At 47.5% G+C, this 20,466-nt stretch overlaps 3 protein-coding genes and 2 long non-coding RNA genes across 6 annotated transcripts in view; 2 read left to right on the plus strand and 3 right to left on the minus strand.

The window, feature by feature from the left end:
• Positions 1-1,990, minus strand: part of LOC135249886 (zinc finger MYND domain-containing protein 15-like) — an 8,290-nt gene extending 6,300 nt beyond the window's left edge. Inside the window, exon 1 of the mRNA XM_064325561.1 lies at positions 436-1,990. The gene's annotated coding sequence lies outside the window, so the exon portion shown is untranslated. The remainder of the gene's footprint in view (positions 1-435) is intronic.
• The window catches only part of LOC135249887 (uncharacterized), a 26,129-nt gene extending 18,764 nt beyond the window's left edge, over positions 1-7,365 (plus strand). The window contains exon 2 of the long non-coding RNA XR_010328817.1: positions 5,662-7,365. This is a non-coding gene — a long non-coding RNA (uncharacterized LOC135249887). The remainder of the gene's footprint in view (positions 1-5,661) is intronic.
• Positions 386-3,961, minus strand: LOC135249671 (zinc finger MYND domain-containing protein 15-like). The gene is made up of 4 exons (XM_064325188.1): positions 3,434-3,961; positions 2,832-3,096; positions 2,097-2,315; positions 386-596 (listed from the first exon to the last, which is right to left on the minus strand). The coding sequence occupies exons 1-4, from the start codon at positions 3,690-3,692 to the stop codon at positions 386-388; spliced, it is 954 nt and encodes a 317-aa protein (XP_064181258.1). The 5' UTR covers positions 3,693-3,961.
• Positions 7,304-17,992, minus strand: LOC135249884 (FERM domain-containing protein 7). 2 transcript variants are annotated; one of them, XM_064325557.1, is made up of 13 exons: positions 17,603-17,992; positions 16,834-16,996; positions 13,655-13,759; positions 13,443-13,485; positions 12,907-12,985; positions 12,281-12,378; positions 11,938-12,052; positions 11,417-11,564; positions 10,608-10,703; positions 9,972-10,135; positions 9,535-9,603; positions 9,279-9,354; positions 7,304-8,777 (listed from the first exon to the last, which is right to left on the minus strand). In XM_064325557.1, the coding sequence occupies exons 2-13, from the start codon at positions 16,966-16,968 to the stop codon at positions 7,611-7,613; spliced, it is 2,295 nt and encodes a 764-aa protein (XP_064181627.1). In that variant the 5' UTR covers positions 16,969-16,996; positions 17,603-17,992; the 3' UTR covers positions 7,304-7,610. The 2 variants fall into 2 exon arrangements, with proteins under 2 accessions (XP_064181627.1, XP_064181628.1); XM_064325558.1 differs by lacking the exon at positions 17,603-17,992 and having other exon boundaries at positions 16,834-17,584.
• A 485-nt stretch (positions 17,993-18,477) lies between these two features.
• LOC135249898 (uncharacterized) overlaps positions 18,478-20,466 on the plus strand; it is a 5,504-nt gene continuing 3,515 nt past the window's right edge. The window contains exon 1 of the long non-coding RNA XR_010328820.1: positions 18,478-18,936. This is a non-coding gene — a long non-coding RNA (uncharacterized LOC135249898). The remainder of the gene's footprint in view (positions 18,937-20,466) is intronic.

Here is a 20,466-nt window from a genome sequence, read left to right on the forward strand (position 1 = left end):
ATAATGACAGCATTATTTTCTCTGTGCCTATCTCATACGTACAGTGTACAAAGTGTACAATTATCCCTTCGTGCTTAGAAACTACATTTTATTGTTAGTTGACAAAGTGTTTTTCTTATGTCCAGTCAGAGCCGCTCATTCAAATGCAGTTTCAATTCAAACTCAGTTACCATGCCAACCACTTATAAAAACAGTTTGAAAGCAGTGGTTAGACAGCTGATTTCGCTAAATACCGTAGTTCTACCTCCTGGTTGAATAATTGTGCTAATTGGCAAATCTGGGTGATTTGAACAAAATACTGGGGAGTACTTTAACTTTCTGTACCTGAATTTTCCACCTCTGATTAAGAGAGAGGCACTCTCTGAAGCACCAAAAAATTGTGATCTCAACGAGCGTGCTTCGCACGTGACCTGCTCCTCGGGCCACGCCCTGTACCTGGAGTGTACGTGAAGGGCAGGTCAGCTAGCTCCGCCCCTCGCCTCAGGCACTGCGCCAGCTTCTTGCACCAGTGCTGGTGGCTGGAGTCCTCCGGGCAGCGCGATTGGTCAATTTCAGAACACCGGTCAGAGCAGTACAGCACGGCGTTGCACTGGGGGCTACGGGCAGATGGAAGGGAAGGAGAGGGGAGAGAGAGAGAACATAACAGAAAAAGAAAGAAAGAGACAGAGGGGATAATGGCGGAAACAGAAATAAAGAACAGAGAGACAAAGAGATATAGAAATAGATGCAAAAACAAAGAAGGGGAAGAAAAAGGGGAAGAGAAAAAAACAAGGAAACAGAGAGGAAGGGGAAGTAAAAAAAAAAACAAAAGACACAGCACAATTATTCAGAATGATGAGAACAAGAGTGTGAGAGGAGAGGTGCTCGCGGTCAAAGACAGGGTGTGCAGAAAGACAAAGATACGAGAGGAACAAATGTATAAATGAAAAATAAGAAGAAACACATGAAGAAGAAATAGGACGGAAGGGGATATCACACAATGGAGAGGCATGTCGTTAACACACACTTGCAGTGAAGTGGAACATCTCAGTTAGGAGTATGTAGACGCAATGCCAGCTGCTCAATTGCTGATAGAGTGCCTGGAAAACTTATCTAGCCCAGGTTTCCTGCAATCTTGACTGGCAACCTTTCATTTAAGTGATTGATTGGCTAAGGAATCCACACACCTTCTCCTCGAGGCATTAATTGACAAGCTGACCGGAAGGAAAACACAAAAACCTGCAGACACTGCGGCAGCCCCTGGGATTCCGTTTGACAATCCCAGGTTCTAGGCGTTCCGTTTGAAAACCCTGGCTACACTGAAAGGTTTTGCAGCCAGCTAGGACGTACCCATGCTAATGCAGTCTGACTCATTGTTATGGGCCTGGTAAATTAAACTGGTGATGACCCAACTGCCACGCAACTGATTGCCACAAAGAAGATCAAGCTCCAGCATGAAAAAGCAAGGTATCTGTGGAATGCAGAATCTTTTGTGTGAGGGGAAGTCCATTTTTATCTCCTACAGGATCTGAGCACGCAGCCCTAATCTAAATGACCGCAAGAATTTCAGCTCTCGCAGATAATCCTGACTCGGTTTAACTCACACACACACACGCACGCACACGCAGATCACTGGGTGACACACATTTGTGACTCACACACACACACACACACACAGACAGATCAGGAAGTTCCCTTAAAATGTGCCAGACAGTGAGCTTTGAGTGTAATGGCCTCAGATAGCCTCGGTTAGGACACTCTAATGGGGACCTGGTGAAGGGGAAGCTGCATTAAGCAGTGACCCAGCTCCCTTTCACAAACACGTCCCGTCCTTCTTGTCCCTGAGGAAAAGGTCGTAGGAACGTCAGTCTCCCCTGTTCATTAAACGGTGCATTGCTCTGAGCTATGTGTGCTCCAGTATTCCTTAATTGGGACTAGTCCCTTAGGAAGTTGCCCGGGTAAGGAACTTTTCCTCTAGACCTTCCTGTCCTCTTGCCCCAGCCACCCCCCCCCCCACCCCCCTTCAATTTTCTTCCTTGCCCCTTTCTTCCATTCTTCCTTCTTTTCCCCTTCATCCTCCCTCTCTCTCTCTCTCTCTCTCTCCCTCCTTGCCTTACCATGGCTTCAGTTGGCAGGCGATGGCGTATCTCTTACACACGTGACAGTGGCGCATGACGGGCCAGCGCAGGCCGAACGGCGGGCCGCCCGGCGCGCCGCCCGACTCCGAGTCCGGCTCGACGGAAGCGGCGGGGGCGGCGGCACCCCAGTCGTCGGCGGCGTGGGACGTCAGCGTCAGGCGCAGGGTCGCGACGGTGTCCACGCTCCTGCGCAGCAGCCTGGCGGGGGGAAAACGACAGAGCGTTGAGCGTTGTTCTTCCTCCAACAAACGCACCTGTATGGCTTTATTGGTAAAATTGGACACTGGTTTGACTACTGGCTGAAACTGGTTTGACTGGTTTGACATGGTATCGTTGGACATAATGATGCATATAAACTTCTCTTCTTCTGGCGTTAAGTGCGTGCCTTTGTGTACATTCTCTTATTAATAACAAGGTTTTAAGTGATGCGTTTGTAAATATTTGATCAGCTCAGAGAGCTGCAGGATGGCAGACAGCAGTGGCCGATATAGTGGGCTAGAATTACAACAGTGTAAGTGGGGGGGGGGAGGGGGCAGTAGCAAAGGGGGTAACATAATGAGGGGGGGGAGGGGGTTAAAATGTGGGATCACTGTACCAGTTCTGACAAGGGGGGAGGAAAGACCGATGGCATGAAGTATTTACTTCTGGTGTGGCAAAAGGTGTCCGCAAGAAAAAAATTCTGATTCTAGTGCGTAAAGTTCTACGGTTGCTCACTTGTGCAGCTTCCTGTCCAGGACTCTGAGGATTTGGGGACGCCGGGGCGCCCCCCCGCTCATCGGCGCCTCCATGCAGTGTCGCAGCAGTCCCAGGATCCTCTCCGTCATCTTGCCCTCGCCGTTGTCCTTCGTCTTCTGACTATTGGTCCCCTTGACAACGGCCCCGCCCTTGGGGTTGGCCCCGCCCACGGAGACGACGTCGAAGCCCAGGGGTAGCCCGGTGGCGTCGGTCACCATCAGCACAGTCTGACCCACGTGCTGCACTGCATGATGGGAGGAGGGAGAGCGAAGACGAAAGAGCAGGACGGAGAACGAGATTGGGATGGTAGGTAGGGTAGCAGGGAGAGTTAGCAGTAGAAATAAGAACCATTTTAACACCTAAGCTGCTTTTGGTTGTGTGAAAGCTATTTCAGTGAGCTGCCTTTAAGCAATTTAAACGGTTAAGACATTGGACGAGCAAGCCACACGCTAGGTGATTTTTTCACACATACACCTGTTTATCTCTCTCACTGCTGCCTGTTTTTTTATGCAAATGAAAACCTTGAGTCACCCTTCCCCTAACTACCCCGTCCACAACTCGTGACCCCATTTCCCTCTTACTGATTTCTGATTGGTCAACGTTGACCCGACTCAGCCAGGTCTGGGCTTCCGGCGGAGGCGGTCCACAGTCCAGCCGGTGCAGCAGCCAATGGGGAGAGGAGCGGTCCACGGGCACCTTGGGGCAGCCCTGACTCTTCCCCTTGTTCCGCAGTGCTCTCTGCTGATTGGCTCGCATCGCGGCCTCGTAGTTGCGAAACCACTGCGCCATGGCTTCGCAGAATTCCATCCTCAGATCGCAGGACCTTGACATTAACTCCATCTTGATTAAAGAGACAGAGGGGGTTGTAGAAGCAAGGAGAGTTAGACGAAGGGACACGCAAGAGACGCAACTGCTTGACGATTGACTGACAGAGCGATTTATATATTCTTTCAATATTTTATTTTAAGCAGTTCGGCTACAATGCACTAGCTACTACAGTCATATGTAGCTATTATTATTTGTTGCAGGTCTAGAGTTGGCACGTGAGGTGGTTATATATGTTAAAATCCACACAATTTAATGAAAAAATCATGATACGATACATTTGAGCACGTAGAGGGTATTGGTAGGCAATAATGAGGGTTTTAGGGTTCAGCCTGTCAATGAGCACACTAACTCGAATTTACACGGCTTTAACGAATGTTATCTAATTTTTATAGCTCGCTATATCCTTGCGCGAAAAGTGTAGTTATAACGTTAATCTAATTCATATCAAGTACATACACATAATGATATTTATTTACAATACCTTTGAATAATAGTAGGCTACAGCGTCTCAAAGTATTTGTTCTCTTATTATGAAAAGCTTGACTCCGGTTGTAGATTATTCTGAACGAGTGGGTATTATTTTTCAAAAGCGCTCTAGTCTCCAAAACTTGTTTATGGTTTTGAGTGAACGAATATTCCAAATTAGAATGCGAATGACGTTCCTTTTTTCCGATTCTGAGCTTATCGGTCCGTTGGGATGTTTATATTATTGTGTCAGTAATTTATCTAATTATCTATCAATTACTATTTGCTCGACATTACAGCTGTTTCTTACAGATTATCTTCTAGGATAAATGAATTAACCTGTAATAGCATTTTTCAGCGCTAGAGGCGCTGCATTGAAAGGGACTGTCCAAGCTGGCTACTGTAAATTTAGGTCACAGTACAGCCTGCTGGGTGATGAATAGATTCTCAATTTCTGCCTAAGCGTAATGTCTTTATTTTTCTACATTGAAAAACGACATAGTTGTAGAAAAATTGATACGTTGAGGAGAATTACGCAGGGGACCATTCAGAAATGGTGTAAAACCTGCTAGGGGTGGTTCTGTATCTATGAAGTAACTTGTGTTCTGAATCCCTACTGCCCTCCAAAACATAAAAAATAAAATAAAATAAAATAAAATACAGTAAATAAATTGAATAAAAATAAATATATTAATATTTTTTGCGGATACATTTTTAAAATCCAATTATAAGTGGCCACCACAGGCTTATGGAACTAGAGTTGCCTGGGTGATAGAAGAATGTTGATTCTTGAGTCCAGAAGTTCCGTACAAGTGGAAACTGACTGAGACGGCGGTGGCAGAGGGACTGCCAAACATTTATGTTCGGTGAGTCATACAAGGTAAACTATGGAGGACAGGCCTAAAACCCAAGGGAAGAAGAAATGCCATATTAAGCATGACAGAACAGAGGCACTGTCTGTTGTAAGTATTGATAACTAAAGCATTTTTTAAACTAACTCGACTAAAGCAGCAGCACTCACAGATGATGAGAACTCAGTAGCTCAGTATTGCTTTGTTATGCCTTTGCCGTGACAGACTAAGAATAGGGGCATGATGTCATCTACCACTGATGTGGACGACACGGCAGAGGCAACGATACAGTCGCTACCGCCCGAGCTGGTGAGGTGCGCACGTGCTAAGGCAGAATTCTAACGGATAAAGGCAGTAGGATGAATTAATAAACAACTGATAAAAGACAAAGTAAAATGAATCCCCTGGTGAGAGTGACTGCATGGCATGTTCAGCATTATGTTATTATTTCAGGAATTTCCCTCTGCTTTTTTACTTATAATTTATTCTGTCATCCTGTCTCAAATATTTTTTATTTATTTTGGAACGTGCTTTGAATAGAATTTATTATTATTAACTCCTTGAATATACTGCTTTTTTTGCCAGACGCTCAGACCTTCTCTTCGTTCATGTTGTTGAGAAACTACACACGCCGTTTACGTTTTGTTCCGAACACCTTTTCCCAGCTGGTGGAGATCCTTTCGATGTTGTCGGTCCGTGACGTCATCGCCTTTGGGTCCACCTGCCACGACTTCCACCAGCTGACGCTGATCCACTGGACGTGGCGGCGGCTTTTTCGTCGGCAGTCGCGGGACTGGAGGCTGAGGAACATTAGGATCATCCTCAGCGTACTCAAGATATTTACCATATCCAAGAAGAACGCAGAGAGAGAATGACGGATTTTATCGCTCTTATCTCGGGCGGCTTATGTACTTAGCACGTACTGTTTGCGTATACAGCAGCAGGGCCCTGTTTCACGAAGCACCATTACGGAGTTAGCTGGACTACACGGAGTAAAAACTCAGAGCCCTCCCAAAATCTGGAACGTGGACTGAAGTAAGTAAGAAAGGCCAGCTGTTCTGGGTTTTGCTCAGCTCAGTTATCCAGCTAACACGGTAATTCTGCTTCGTGAAATACCCCCCAGGACACAGACTGAAGCCAGTCGTGTTGCAATGAAGGGTACAGCGGCTGTGCCTCATCAGAGACTGAAACCTGCAGCTCTCCGGTCGCAAGTCAAGCGGCATAATCACTGTGTCACACTGTGGAGTAGCTGTCACCTAAAATGTGTGAACATGAAGGTCTCACTGCACTTTAAATGTGAAGGGGGTCTTTAAGGCCCCTGTGGCATATCCAGGGATGAAATAACCATACCGGTACGTTGAGTAGGTGCAGAATTATTTCCTTGCACTGATGATAGTATCATATATACATAAACATTTGCACTTTCACTCGTGTAAATGAGAAATTCAGGTATACTAAATATGGAATAAACGAAATATGGAATTTTCCCCCTCCATTTCATTTTGGGGTTAAAAATAAGTTCCTCTTACTGCATGTCCCTGGCTGAGGCTGGTGTATAAAACGTCCATAGCACTTTTGTACCACCGTCAGTGTGATGTCTGCTGTCAATATACTTTCTATGTGTTTTCTGAAACTGTGCATATGTAATAAAAAATGTAGCTTTTTTAATATTTTCCTTGATGCTGACTAGATAAATATGGTACATTTTTAATGGTAAATCTAACAGCAAGGCAAAATTATTCCACACCGCTTTTTATTAATTTTAATATTTTTACTTTAGTGATCTAGAATATTCTGATTTATGGATATTTTGAATGCAGACAGAACAAGAAAAAATCATGTGTGTTTTCTTGTGTCGTAACAGTATTATGTAAAATCATCTTTACGTGTTCAGAAGATGTGAGACTGCAGATATTCATGAGTCATTGAGTCAAGAGGAACAAGCACAATTCGACAGAGACAAATCCCACAATACTGGTCGGGTACAGGACTCTCAGTCGATTCCAGTCCTGTAGGGCCTTTATATGCGTCTGTTATATATGCCCCCAACTACCTCCAACCACCCCCCCAAAGAGAAAATGAAAATTTCACTTCTCTGCCAGCTACGCAGCAAACCACCACAACTGTCTTCATATGAATAATTTATTGACAAAAAAATCCAAGTCACATTTGCGCCAAAAAAAAAAGATCACATACATTAGCAACACTTAGCAACAGTTATAAGCAACCACAGACATCAGCAGTACTCTGTCCGGTAGTTTGCTCGTACGGTTTTAACACTGTTGCCACGGAACAGCGATATAACTGATCACACTGAGACAGCACCCCTGGGAATCCTCTGGCATCAAATACAATTTGAGACAATTTTTTTTTTTTTACCAGGAATCTTTACAAATTACTGGACCTGTTGTCCCTGTCCTCCGAACCAATTTTATTGCTGCAATACCTCGTTCAAAACAGTCCATACAGAGATAATATTTTGAGGAATTACAGATTTGTTTGGAAGGAACGCCCAACCAGCACAGATCATAGATTAAGAGGCTCCATAACAGAGTAACACCGGCCTCTCAAATTCATGCAAATGCAGGGCCCCGCCCCCTGCGTCGTGATTGGCTTAGCACCGCATCGTGACGCGGGGATTGACGCCCTCGCTGTCACTGAGGTTGAAGGCATCATCCCCTCCCTCCTCCTCCTCCTCCTCCTCTTCCTCTTCCTCCTCCTCCTCCTCCTCCTCTTCCTCGTCCAGCTGCAGGCTGCCGGAGGAGAGGCGCATGCGGACGAGGGGCCCGGCGTGCACCAGGCTCCCCAGCGCGGGGCAGTAGTAGGGGTACAGGACGTCCGGGTCCGAGTCGCTGAAGCTCCCGGAAGCGCCCAGGACGCAGAGGGAGGCGGGCCGGTCCGGCAGGGTGGCCGAGCCCAGGGGGAGGTAGGTGGGCCGCACGGGGCCCTGGCGCCGGGACAGGTGCGGGTAGTGCCCCAGGGGCCGGAACTCGGAGGCGTAGGAGGCGGCGGCGGCGGAGGCGGCGGCGGTGGGCGGCCGCAGGGACTTGACGTCCGATTGGCTGCGGCAGCGGCCGGGCAGGCCCGTCTGATAGGTGCAGTCGTCGCTGAAGTGGCCCGCCTCCGCGCGGCCGAAGTCCAGCTGGCTGCCGTACCCCGCCGCCCGCCCGCCCTGGCACAGGCCCACGCCCGCCACGCCCAGGCCCGGCCCGTTGGCACGGGGACGCCGCCGCCGCAGGGGGGAGAGCGAGGAGGGGCTGGAGAAGCTGGAGGAGCGCACCACGTCGTCCGGCGGGGGGGCTTGGTGGTGGTGGTGGTGGTGGTTGTGGGCGGGGGGGCGGTGGAGACGGTCATGGGACGAGGGCCCGCCCCCGCCGCCACCACCGCCGCCGGGCACGAACACGGGGAGGGGGAAGGCGGGCAGCACCGGGTGCAGCGCCAGGTGGGGGTTGTTGGGGTAGAGGAGGACCAGCCCGTGGGGCCCCTCCGCCAGCCCCGCGCTGGACCGGGACTGCCCCGCCCGCTGGCGCGGTTTGGGCCTCTGCGCCCCCCGCACCTGCAGCCCCGCCCCCGCCCCCGCCGCTGTCCCGGGGTAGGAGGAGGAGGGCGAGGAGCGGGCCTTGGAGAGGGGGCTGGGGTGCGAGCGCTCCAGCTCGGCGGCGAACACCACCTCCATGGCGGACTTACTGCGCCTCCCCCTCAGGGCCGGCGCGCCCCTGTCCCGCTCACAGCCGCGCTGAGCCGAGCCAGCGTGGGGGAGCACACAGGAGCCCCCAAACAGCTGAGGAGACACACACACATAGGCACACACACACAAATACTTATATATATATACACACACACAGCCACATAAACACACACACACACACATACACACACCCACACGCATACATACACACACACAAATACATATATATATACATACATACACACACACACACACACACGCATACATACATACACATGCGCACACACATACATGGTATGTAACATATTTTAAAGATCTCTCTTAATCGGAGATCTCCCCTGATGGTGATGACTGCGGTAATCACGGGGCATTATTATGGACTGCATTTATATAGAGCTTTTATCCAAAGCGCTTTACAATTGATGCCTCTCATTCGCCAGAGCAGTTAGGGGTTAGGTGTCTTGCTCAAGGACACTTCGACACACCCAGGGCGGGGTTTGAACCGGCAACCCTCCGACTGCCAGACAATCGGTCTTACCTCCTGAGCTATGTCGCCCCATTATTACCCATAAGGCTGTGCACCCGCACACGCACCTGTTTGGAGACGTCTGTGAGGAGGTCGGGGGAAGACCTGCACTGACGTGCGTCAAAGTCCGTCTTGCAGTGCTTTCTGTAATGCACAAGGGGTGAAAGGTCAGTGCGCTCGCATACAGGCAAACACAAAAACCAAGAGAGACACACATACACACACACATACATGCACACACACACACACACACGCATAGGTACACACATGCAAATACACGCACGCGCGCGCACACACACACACACACACACACTAGTCCTTCACCTCTCAAAGGACATATTTTTCTTCTCTCCCTTTCCCAAAGAGTCGAGCAGCTGCTTCTGTGTCCTGCCACTGAAACAGGAAGCGGTGAGAGAGAAGAAGGGCATCACGGATCAACATTTCAGCACCTCAACATGAAAGGAATGCTGTGCTGTGTGTGTGTGTGTGTGCATGTGTGTGCATGTATGTGTATGTGTGTATGTGTGTGTGTGTGCATATGTGTGTGTGTGAATGTGTCTGTGTGTGTGCATGTATGTGTGTGTGTGTGTGTGTTAAATGTGCAAAAACCAGCACACGCACAGGAACAGAATTTCCCGCCTGTGCTATATGCCAACCCAAGCCCCGCCCTCTCCCTGTTGGCCACACCCCCAACCCTGACCTCACCCTGCCCCGCCCCAGCCGTTCCCTGCTGGCGCTTGCCCCGGCCCAGGTGAGCTTACCTGAACCTGAAGCTGGAGCCCTTGCTGGAGAGCAGGGACTTGTGGTGGGACCTGGGCTCCTCGGTGAGGCGGAAGAAGGCGTGGTACTCCACGCACATCCTCCAGAAGGCCTTGCACACGTCTCGGCTGGCCATGGTGAACACCACCGTGTCCCTGCGAGAGGGCTGCGCCACGCCCCCGCGTTCCCAACAGAGAGGGGGAGAGCGGATTTGGGTCATCACCCCACAGCCAAACTCACAGGCAGAACCTCGCCGATTCCGTGGATCACGTGTTAGTATAATGGGTAAGAAACTGGGCTTGTAACCTAAAGGTCACAGGTTTGATTCCCGGATGGGGCACTGCCGTTGTACCCTTGAGCAAGGTACTTAACCTGCATTGCTTCAGTATCTATCCAGCTGTAAAATGGATGCAGTGTAAATGCGATGTAAAAAGTTGTGTAAGTCACTCTCGATAAGAGTGTCTGCTAAATGCCTGTAATCTGTAATCTATTAATACTTTGCTGTCTTAAAAGCATCCATTAATAACTGCTGGGAAAACTATTCCTTGGTTCTCCTACAGCTCTGCCTCTGCCCCCCCCCCCCCCATCAGTCACTGCCAGCTGCACCAAAAATAGCACAACGGGACGCCCCGACTCACCGCGATCTTGGCGTGGAGTTTTATTAAGAAGTGCTTCCTCTTGAAGCTGAGCTTGCGGACTTTGGCCCAGCTGAAGGTGTTGATCTTGGTGTTGCCCTGGGAAACCGAGCGGAAAAACTTCAATCGTAGGTAAATTGTCCCTTAAATGTGGATGTGCTGGAAAATGACTGTCACACACATCCCTTTGCCCTGGTCTGTGCCCGAGTAGAGCTCTACTTAATGTGGGCTTGGGTGCAGAGCACATATACTCAAAAATATGGCACTCGAGGGACAGATTTGTGTATCTCTAATGCAGAGTGTTGATTGGTCCAGGAGTGGAAGGGTATGACTACCAAGGAGACGTCTGTGTACCGAGAAGACCAGGAGGACAGGTTCAACCAGGTACAGGGCACGCGTGTTGTTACACGTTAAGCAGGTGTGAGTGTCTGCGGAGGACAGGGTCAACCAGGTGAACATGTTAAGCAGGTGTGTGTGTCTGTGGAGGACGGGTCAACCAGGTGAACATGTTAAGCAGGTGTGTGTGTCTGTGAAGGACAGGGTCAACCAGGTGAACATGTTAAGCAGGTGTGTGTGTCTGTGAAAGACAGGGTCAACCAGGTGAACACGTTAAGCAGGTGTGTGTGTATGTGGAGGACAGGTTTGATGTGGCACGCGTGTCACATGTTAAGCAGGTATGTGTGTCTGTGGAGGACCGGTTCGATGGGGCACGCGTGTTACATGTTGAGCAGGTATGTGTGTATGTGGAGGACAGGTTCGATGTGGCACGCGTGTTACACGTTAAGCAGGCGTGTTCGCGGACGGCTGCGCACCTGGAAGACCAGCACGCCCATGTGCGTGACGGCCAGGTTGATGCGCATGCCCTCCCCGTCGCTGGCCGCGTGCGGCCGGATCCCGTACATGTCCAGCTTGCGGGCCACCTCCAGCAGCTGGGCGTCCGACTCCGAGGGGGTCTGACCTCTGACCCGCAACAGAGGGGTGGGAGAACAAGAACGTGACTTTAGTTTTAATGTCAGGGGGTTGAAATACGTAGACCCCCAAAAACTGCAATCCTCTAGGTGGGTCTGAGGGCATGCCAACACCCCACCCCCCTGGAAGACATGCTTTTAAAAGAACAGCTGTGAAATTATCATTTCTGGTGAATTCAAAGGGGGAAGATACTTCTGACTACTGATCAGTATATCCCAGCCTACATAGGAGTAGGGTACGTTTCGGCCCTAAGTCATCGCCTCCCTTGCGGACCAGCTGTCCAGGGCCTGTGTGTGGATGGAGTCTGGGGGTCCCGGGGGGAGTACGGGGCAGGGTGACGGGGGACCCCGTGTCCGGCTGCTACCTGTGTCGCTTGTGGAAGCCGATGATCCTGTGGTCCAGGTACTCCTGGTTTGGGACATATTGGTTGTTCTGCAGGTGCTGGGCGTCCATCTCCTCGTCATAGTCCCCCAGCTCAGCTGTGGGTGAAAACAGGGGGACCCCCTAAAACCATCCACTCCCTTTGGGGTGCACCACAAAATTCTCTAGTCCCCATACTCCTCTGTCTTTTATCTTTCTTATATCAGAAACCTTTCAATATGATTTTGTTGCACTTTACATCATTACAGACACATAAATCAGATCTTTATGATCTGGCTTTTGGTGTGCATCTAACACACATGGAAGAATGACATAGACTCGCTCACACTGTAATATATGGGAGACCAGCAGGGCGGCGCTGTTGTCGTTACACGTGAGGCTCCCGTTGGACAGATCCTGCTTGATCTGCAGAGCAAACAGATACCTGTGAAGAAAGGAAGGCGGGGCCAGGTCAGTAGCACAGCACACCTGCAACAGGTATGTAAGGTATACACTTTTTCCACAAAAAACAAGGTTCTAGTATTTTTCTTGACCTAGTTTACTGAGACATTCCATTGCTTGTGTACCTGTCATTTCTATAGCCACTGTATTTGTATCACTGTGTCCCAATTGAGCCATCCACCATGTAATTAGTTGTACAATTAATAATGAGATTGATAAAGATTCCATCGTTTTACATCCTGGCCCTTAAGCACAGAATCATTCATTGGGGTGTAAACCACAGGTGTCAAACTCCTGCAGTGTCTGCTGGTTTTTGGGGGTATAAAGTCATTGATTGGCTAAGGAATCCACACACCTTCTTCTCATCTAGTACTGATCGACACCACTTGGGTGGACAAAAGTGCACGTGAAAACAAAGCACATGTTCTGAAAACTCCATGACCCTAGGAGTGTGACATCCACCACCGCACACTTCCTGCAGGTAGAGCAGGTGTACAGAGTGAAGGCTCACCTGGTCAGACCCTTCTGGAGCTGCCCGGGATCGGGGGGGAAGAACTTCACGATGAAGCGGAACGTCAGGTCAGTGGTGCCTGACGAGGGGAGAGGAGGATCTGCGTTATTCAGGCCCGGACTTCGCTCACAAGGTGAGTTATAAAGCCCCACCGGACAAACGCACGGTGTCGTACATTTTTTTAAAAAGACCAGCGCTCCAAGGATCTATCTTTATCATTGCTCACTTATTGTGTATTATGCTCGAGGGTTTTTCTCCCCACTGGGAGTTTTTTTTTTTACTTCATGTGCCTGCTATTTCAGGGTCCAGGCCTGGTTTTTGCTCTTTTTTTGTGAGTCTCTAAAGTGTCTTTGCCACTGTTTTCTGTAAAAAAAGCGCTACACAAACAACGTTGATTAGATTTGATGTATATATACCATTAATTCATTGGGACTCAAATCCACCTCAGCAAATTCAAATGAAAAAAAAAAAAAGAATTAATGTTTCTGGCGGTTGCTATGACAACACAAGCATCACATAAATTACCTGAAACTTACTTTTAACTTGCTTTGCCAGGGGCTTAAGCAGTTCCAGCCACACCTGAAATAAACACAAGCATAAACCGGATGACTGAACTCCCTTAAATTCAACCATAACGCAACTAATGTCAAAGGTCTCCTTGATTGATCTTTGCATCACTATTCAGCTGTAATAGTGAAATATAAGGATTCGCCCCATTGGAGGGGAGGGGTTTCCTTCTGTCACTCACGTAGCTGCCGCTATGGTGACGGAACTCCAGCCCAAAGTACTCCTTCTCCAGCAGCTTCAAGTATCCGCACACTTTGCTGAAGAAATCGTTTCCCAGAATCCCCTGCTGCAAAAGCAATGCATAAGGAAGAATTTGTATCGCCTTTTGTTGTTTATTTACCTCTGTGCCTCTCTTCTACCAAAAGCAAAATTGGGTTAATTTCAACTTAATTTCACCAATTTTTCACCACAAAAAAAATTGTTCAGCGGGATGGCTTGTGCGTTTGGCACGGCAGCCATTTTGTGCCGGAACACTCACCACAGATTAGAGCCGCTGTCGGAGGGAAGTGCTGAACCACTTAAACATAAGGACAATCAGGGGCCCAGGCGGAGGGAACCAGCTTGATCATTTTGCCAGTATGTTGCCTCAGTGAACTCCCTACTCTGCAATAAGTGCCACTGGGACATCTTAATGACCACACCAAGTCCGGACCTCAGTTAAATGCCTCTAATGAAGGACGGCATCTCCTACAGCACATTGCCCCAATCGCTGCATAGAGGAATTGGGTTTTCTAACTAAAATTCGGTCCAGAGGGGAATCCTGGCCCTGGCTGGCCCACCACTTCTAGCAACAACCCCCCCCCCCCCCCATTGTAGTATTAACCAAACCCACACCAGTTTGGCTTCAGCCATTTTGATAGGAGCAGGGTATGAGGGTTGAGCTGCCGGTAAGGTAGCAGTGTCTGAGTCTAGGTGGACCGGGTCAAAGCAGTTCATGTCAGCTGGGCATAACAAGCCAGGGCATTGAACCGGCAACCTCTTGTGTTGGTATTACACCAGTCACGAGGGAGAGCTTTCAAAAAAAAATAAAAATAAAAAATAAAAACATGTTGGCCTTGAGCCCTGAGGAGACTGAGACCTGCTCTCCTAGCAGCTGGTGCATCCCCAGCTCTGGGCTGGCAGTTGCCATGACGGCGTTAAGGAGGATTGGGGGGGGGACATGAGCGCGCCGCGGTGTCACGAGAAATTCGCAGCCTCCCCGCTGACGGCAGATGCCCGCCTCTGCCCCGCCCCTGCCCGCGCAGAGGGCCGCGGCAGCCTGTGTTTATCAACACAGAGGACGCCGACAAGCCTCCATTACCCCGTCACCTCCGACTCGAAAATAGAAGGAAGTCGGAGAGCGAGAGAGAGAGAGAGAGAGACGGAGGGGGAGGGAGGAAGAGGGAGGACTAAAACCGCTTATTAGTGAACGCTGCGGCTTGCCGACGGGTTTGTCCTCCGAGCGTGTGGCACCCGCGAGGTTTTAACTCTGCACTAACCCCCCCCCCCCCTCGGGGTCCCGCACGCGCATTTTTCCGAGCTGCGTCACTGTGCGATGCAACTATAATTATTTAAGGAGCCGAGGAGACGTCCTTGCCCCTGGGCAATTTTGCAAAACCTAAATCCAGTTTGTCGGACGTTTACCAAATCAATTTAATCCCCTTTCTCGGGAGGCTACAACGGTGCTGAGACTTTCGGGAGTCCCCAAATCGGCAACCAATCAAATCCCAAAACCCTGGTGTTTGTAAACTCCAAAACCACAGCGATGTACCAGCAGCTAAGCACAGGCTGCTCACACTAACACTCAGGCAACGCTTACATTGACCTTGACTGATGTTGCCAGTGCCGTGGCCTTGCTTATTTGCTTAGGAAATACTCTTCAGCCTCCTGTACAGGGAGAGCTTGCTTTGCTTACATTTTTACACCACAATGCCAGGCCTAAATAGTCAGATGAGAGCCTGGTGTTTTTTTTTTATTGTTACTTTTCAATTAGTAACTGATTCACGGCTGGAATGTCAAGCGACTTGACCGCAGTTCCTAAACAATGATTTAATTTTAACAGGGAAAAATTGTCCCACAAGGAAAACTTGAACCACTTCCTTTTCTTCTGGGGTAAAGAAACATCCCATATCTGCACTGCAACATTGAATGATATATTAAGTTTCTTTTGAACAGAATTAATAATGAATGAATAAATAAATAAATCTGTTTAAAACGTTTACTCATGAACTTGAAACATAAATCCACAAAGGGCTGGTATAGAGTCCTTTATGCTAGCTGCTGATTGTTGGCCCATAATTAATGACGTCTCTCGCACTTTTAGCCGAACTGTCCCCCGGGGGCCAGCCGTATATTCCGGTGACGCTCTTTCCTCGCTGCAGCACGCGCTGCAGGAATCTCTTCTGTTCTTCCACTGACGCGCGCGCGTCCCTATTCATTACTCGTGGCAGCGCGAGCGCAGGGACTCCGCTAGGAGCCCGCGGGCACTAGGGCAGTAATGCGCCGTGAAAGAAAAGCAAGCGGTGGGGATAATGGCATCCGAAATGTAACCACTTTGCAATGAAAACACATCCCCCCAGCTGTCAATCATGCCATTCCGGACGACCTGAGTCTACAAAAAGCTGCAGGTCCAAAATGGGGATGACAACTGATGGTTTTTAGAGTGCAGATGCTAAGCCTACCTGTCAGATCTAATGTATTTTAATCCAAACCCTTGGAAATCAAGGGAACTAGACTGCTATATTGCAATAATTATGGTTTTATAGTTCTTGATTTATAAACAGCAATCACCAAATAAAATCAATCAATCAATCAAAAGACCCAATTCAAATCGAGTGTAATTACGCCCCGATCATACTGTAGGTGCATTGAAAGCAATGTTTACATATACCAATCCACATCTTCTTCTGATTTAGTAGTGGCAACAGGAAGATGAATTAAATTACTATTTATTTAAACGTGGGTAACACAGAAATAATTCTAAAATTATAACAACCGGGAAAAACAGTTTGAACTGTGCAAACATTAATAAACACAGTAAACCACACAGTGGAACGTTAGAGCACACTGCATTCAGAGTCCATTCAACCCACTAGAACCCACAGATTGTAGGAAATAAGAGACACTTAATATTGTACCCTGCATGGTGACAGTAAGAAAATCATATTAATACCACAGGCTAAATCGGATTTCAAGGCATCAATGTATCTCATAATTAGAACACTATTTTTTATCTTCACACAATAACACGCAGAATATAAAATGAAATAAAACTTATGATTAAAAAAAAAAATACGCAGGCAAAATAGAAGGGGAAATAGCATGACATCTACCTAGGCTATTCTAAATTCTTCACATTTTACAATAAAGTAAAGTGCTTACTTCGACTTCAAAAATCTTCACGCTGTCATCCAGGAAGATGACGCGAAGACGCAGCTTGTTGTCCTTCGAGCCCTTACGCGCCGCGTGTTTACCTGGAGTTTTGAAGAGCTCGAACTTGCCCCGGTTGTCCCCCATTCTCAGCAACCGGTCTCGACCCGACACCCTGTGACCAGAAACACCAGCGTAGACGACAGAAACCCGGAAACTCCGCGGCTAGGCGCATTCGAAAGCGAACCCCGCGCTCGGCAAAGTGGAGAGATGATGCTGGTGGGATTTGCAGTGTTCACTGAATGTATATTCTGCGCAGCCGAAACAGGATGAACGAATATTTCCGTCTGTGCATCGGTATGCCATTGTATTTCAAAACAATTTCCCACCCACTAACAGTCAAGGATAATTCGGCAAACAGAACTGTACAATGCAGCATTTGCGTTACATTCGGTATTACGCACCGAGTGTGACGCGACTTCAGTCCGTGTTTATTAGATAGCAAAACACAGTCCTGCTACAATATTACGACTGTAGTACATGTCTAAAAACGAGAAACAAATGATTTCTTTATTCTATACAGTTTGACAAGAATATAATGGTTGGAAAATATCTTTTTTGTAGTTTAATCCATTTACTTTCGATTTTCCTAGCAAAATTCCATTATCCAAAACGACCATACCGTTAAAAGCTGATCCAGCCCTCCTGGCCAATATTTGAGTATGTGTAATTAGATCCAGAAAACCATTTCCACTTATTATACCAAATGACCAACGTGTACCTTGATTTACTTCTTTTTTGGAAGACATAATCTCGTCGAGCACGGGGTGAATTCCCGGAGATGTCCCGAAGCTGTCAGATCACAATGGCCCAGTGAATCAAATCAACAGGGAGCGCGAGGAACAGCAAGAGTCGAAGCCGCCAAAGGTCACCTGACCTGACAGCTTCGGCCACTCTGAGCTTTCACGCGTGCGTGCGTGCGTGCGTGCGAGTATGTTCTGAGTCAGAAGCGGCCACGAGAGGCTTCGTCACAAAGTTTCAGCGTTGGACTCGATTCTGTTTTTTCTCGTTTCCAAAATGAATGGTCTCAGTACATTAAACAGGACATTAAATCGCTTCAGTAAACCCCATAAAAAATCCAAAACTGGGCCCAACCAACTCAGAAAATCCTATACTATTTTTTGAGGACCCCTGTCAGTTTGGGCCCTTAGAATGGTCCTAAATAGATGCAATTTGCATGCTTAGAAAAAGTTGTGTAAGTCGCTCTGGATGCCTGTAATGTAAAATACCGTTGCAGAAATTGGATATACCATGGCACATGCAGGCCAAATTGTCCACGCGTAATGGACATTAGTGTTTCCATTCTTTTGTACATGACATGTAGGCTATATTACACGCGTGTTAATAACATAATCAAAGTTCATCCACCTAGAAAATAAAATGCATCGTCAGGTGCACCTAGGCTTTTGTACGGATCACCATCAAAATCGCTGTCAATATAACTTTAAAAATCTGATGAATGTTTGGGTAGGCTCACCTACTCACTTCAAACACACACGTTTTGTTTATATTTTGTTTATTTTATTTGGCACGCACTGCGTCATTAACAACGTGCAGCGGTCCCTCCCCTTACCAGAAAGTTTAAAAGACCATCCGACAGGAAGGGGCGGGGTTCGATTGACTTTTGGCGGCAAAATTTGAAGAACCGAACGGACGGAGCTGAGGAGGCATTTGATTTTCATTTCGTATTGCGCAATTGGGGAGAAGCTGTCACGAAATTAGAGACCTACAGACGGGTTTGTGTGGCTGACGGCCTTTTGGAAGGGTAGCTCCCCTCGTAATGCAGTTTTATTAAAACTGTTTTTGTCTGTGTCTGGATACCGTCCGTTCGTGGAAAGATCTCTTTTGAGAAACACCTGCCAACTCTTCTCCATCGGTGCGAGGACTCGCCACTGTCTGCATTTTGTTTTAGTTTTTTTCCCCCCCTTTTTTGGTTATTTTTACCGTGCGTTTTAATTTTCACCAAATCTAATGAACGGAAAGGAGAGATAAGACATAACAGCTCCGGCCAGGAGGCAGTGATGATCCAGCCCTACATGGACATCTTCTCCGCCGGTAAGAGGATGGGACTGCCTTGGCAGGTGTTCCGCATTTTGTTTCTGTTTTTTTCGGTTTCGTTTATGAACACACTTTACGCCACTCAACATACAGCAGGTTAGGGTACAAATCTTAAGCTATAAGACTCTAGCTTTAATTATAGGTCTAGCTTTCAGGTTATAGCTAGGTGGCTGCCCAGGTTTACTCGGCACCTGTAGATCTCTAGCTCGTAACATGAATAATTTTGTTTTCGTTCCAAGTTTAGGAACATTAACAGGAATCAGGAATTCTGCTTCTCATCTCAGCACCAAATTAAACTTCAGGATGAATTCATATCCCTTGCCATTTTACAGGGTTTTCCTGTTTTTTTTTATGGAGTTATCAAAAATGAAGAGAGAAAAGAGAGAGAGAAAACATTCTGTAGATGATCGGCCAAACTTTCCCTTATATGAAATTATAATCAAAGCACAATACAAACACTAGGCTTGTAAAAAAAAAAAAAAAAAAAAGATTTAAAACATGTTGCCTTCTGTATCTCCAATAAACAGAAGATGAAAATCCCCTATTCAAAGGTCTGTGGTATTGTACCATTGCTTAGTCACACCAATGAAACGACTAGATATCTAACATTTGACTGATTTGTCTTTAATATTCGATCGTGGAGCCAATGCAGTTGATACCATAAGCCTTTTAACATCGTTAAAACATTGTTCAATTGACCAGTGCATTAGCTGACTGATATCTTAGGCATTGCAGCCAAAATATGTATATGTGTGCACGTGGATAGATTTATTTTCATCAGTGTAGTTAGTTATTATAAATGCCAAAATAGTTCCATATAATTTTGTCTTGTGACTTTCTGCGTGAATTTAAGGTTCTTTTTGGCCCTGTACAATTAACCTGTAGTGTATTTGCTGTTTGTCTTTAGGGGAAATTGCAATTCCCTTTTAATAACACTAGATGGCAATATGTGCGCACAATATTACGCCAAAAGTCTTCAATATGATTTTACATGCAGCCTTTATGTGCTGAAGTTAACATTTTAGTAATTGCTTAGTGATGATGGAATAACCGTAAACATCCTGTTGCTAAGCCTTTTTATTCACAGTGCAAAGTTACAATGTAATATTTGAAATGCTGCAAGTGTACATTATTTAAATCAAGATTGCGTTGTTATTGGCGATGCCACCATAAAGCGTACAGTTGGTGTTCTGTCTTCTGCACCAATATGAATGGACATGTGAAGTTAGCAGCTGCGATAAAATGGCAAGGTAAAAAGTGAGGTGCTGACGAGTTTTGAGACAGCCGGGTCGTGTGACGGCCAATCACGAGCCGGGATGATAACACGAAATGCATGTCACATGCCTGCTATGACGTTAATGCATTTTTACGGTATTGTTATTACTTTTCCCGCCGTTATTCAACATGGGAAGGTGACAGTTTGTCAATGGCGTCATCGCACTCTCTGTAGCCAAGAATATCGGTTGGAGATATTTAACATCTCAGAACAGCTTCTCTGCGTGATTTCTCCGGTGTCCCCCTCCCGCC

The sequence above is a fragment of the Anguilla rostrata genome, chromosome 3 (genome assembly GCF_018555375.3).
Source record: "Anguilla rostrata isolate EN2019 chromosome 3, ASM1855537v3, whole genome shotgun sequence".
NCBI lineage: Eukaryota > Metazoa > Chordata > Actinopteri > Anguilliformes > Anguillidae > Anguilla > Anguilla rostrata.

What these genes read in the sequence shown, in the direction of transcription:
- LOC135249884 (XM_064325557.1), bottom strand. Translation starts at nt 16,968, where the DNA reads ATGGGGGACAACCGGGGCAAGTTCGAGCTCTTCAAAACTCCAGGTAAA. An exon ending in TGAAGATTTTTGAAGTCGAA is followed by an intron (nt 13,760 to 16,833) that starts GTAAGCACTTTA and finishes TTGCTTTTGCAG; the next exon opens with CAGGGGATTCTGGGAAACGA. An exon ending in GGCTCCAGCTTCAGGTTCAG is followed by an intron (nt 9,604 to 9,971) that starts GTAAGCTCACCT and finishes TTCCTGTTTCAG; the next exon opens with TGGCAGGACACAGAAGCAGC.
- LOC135249671 (XM_064325188.1), bottom strand. Translation starts at nt 3,692, where the DNA reads ATGGAGTTAATGTCAAGGTCCTGCGATCTGAGGATGGAATTCTGCGAA. An exon ending in CGTTGACCAATCAGAAATCA is followed by an intron (nt 3,097 to 3,433) that starts GTAAGAGGGAAA and finishes CCCATCATGCAG; the next exon opens with TGCAGCACGTGGGTCAGACT. An exon ending in GCCTGCCAACTGAAGCCATG is followed by an intron (nt 597 to 2,096) that starts GTAAGGCAAGGA and finishes ATCTGCCCGTAG; the next exon opens with CCCCCAGTGCAACGCCGTGC.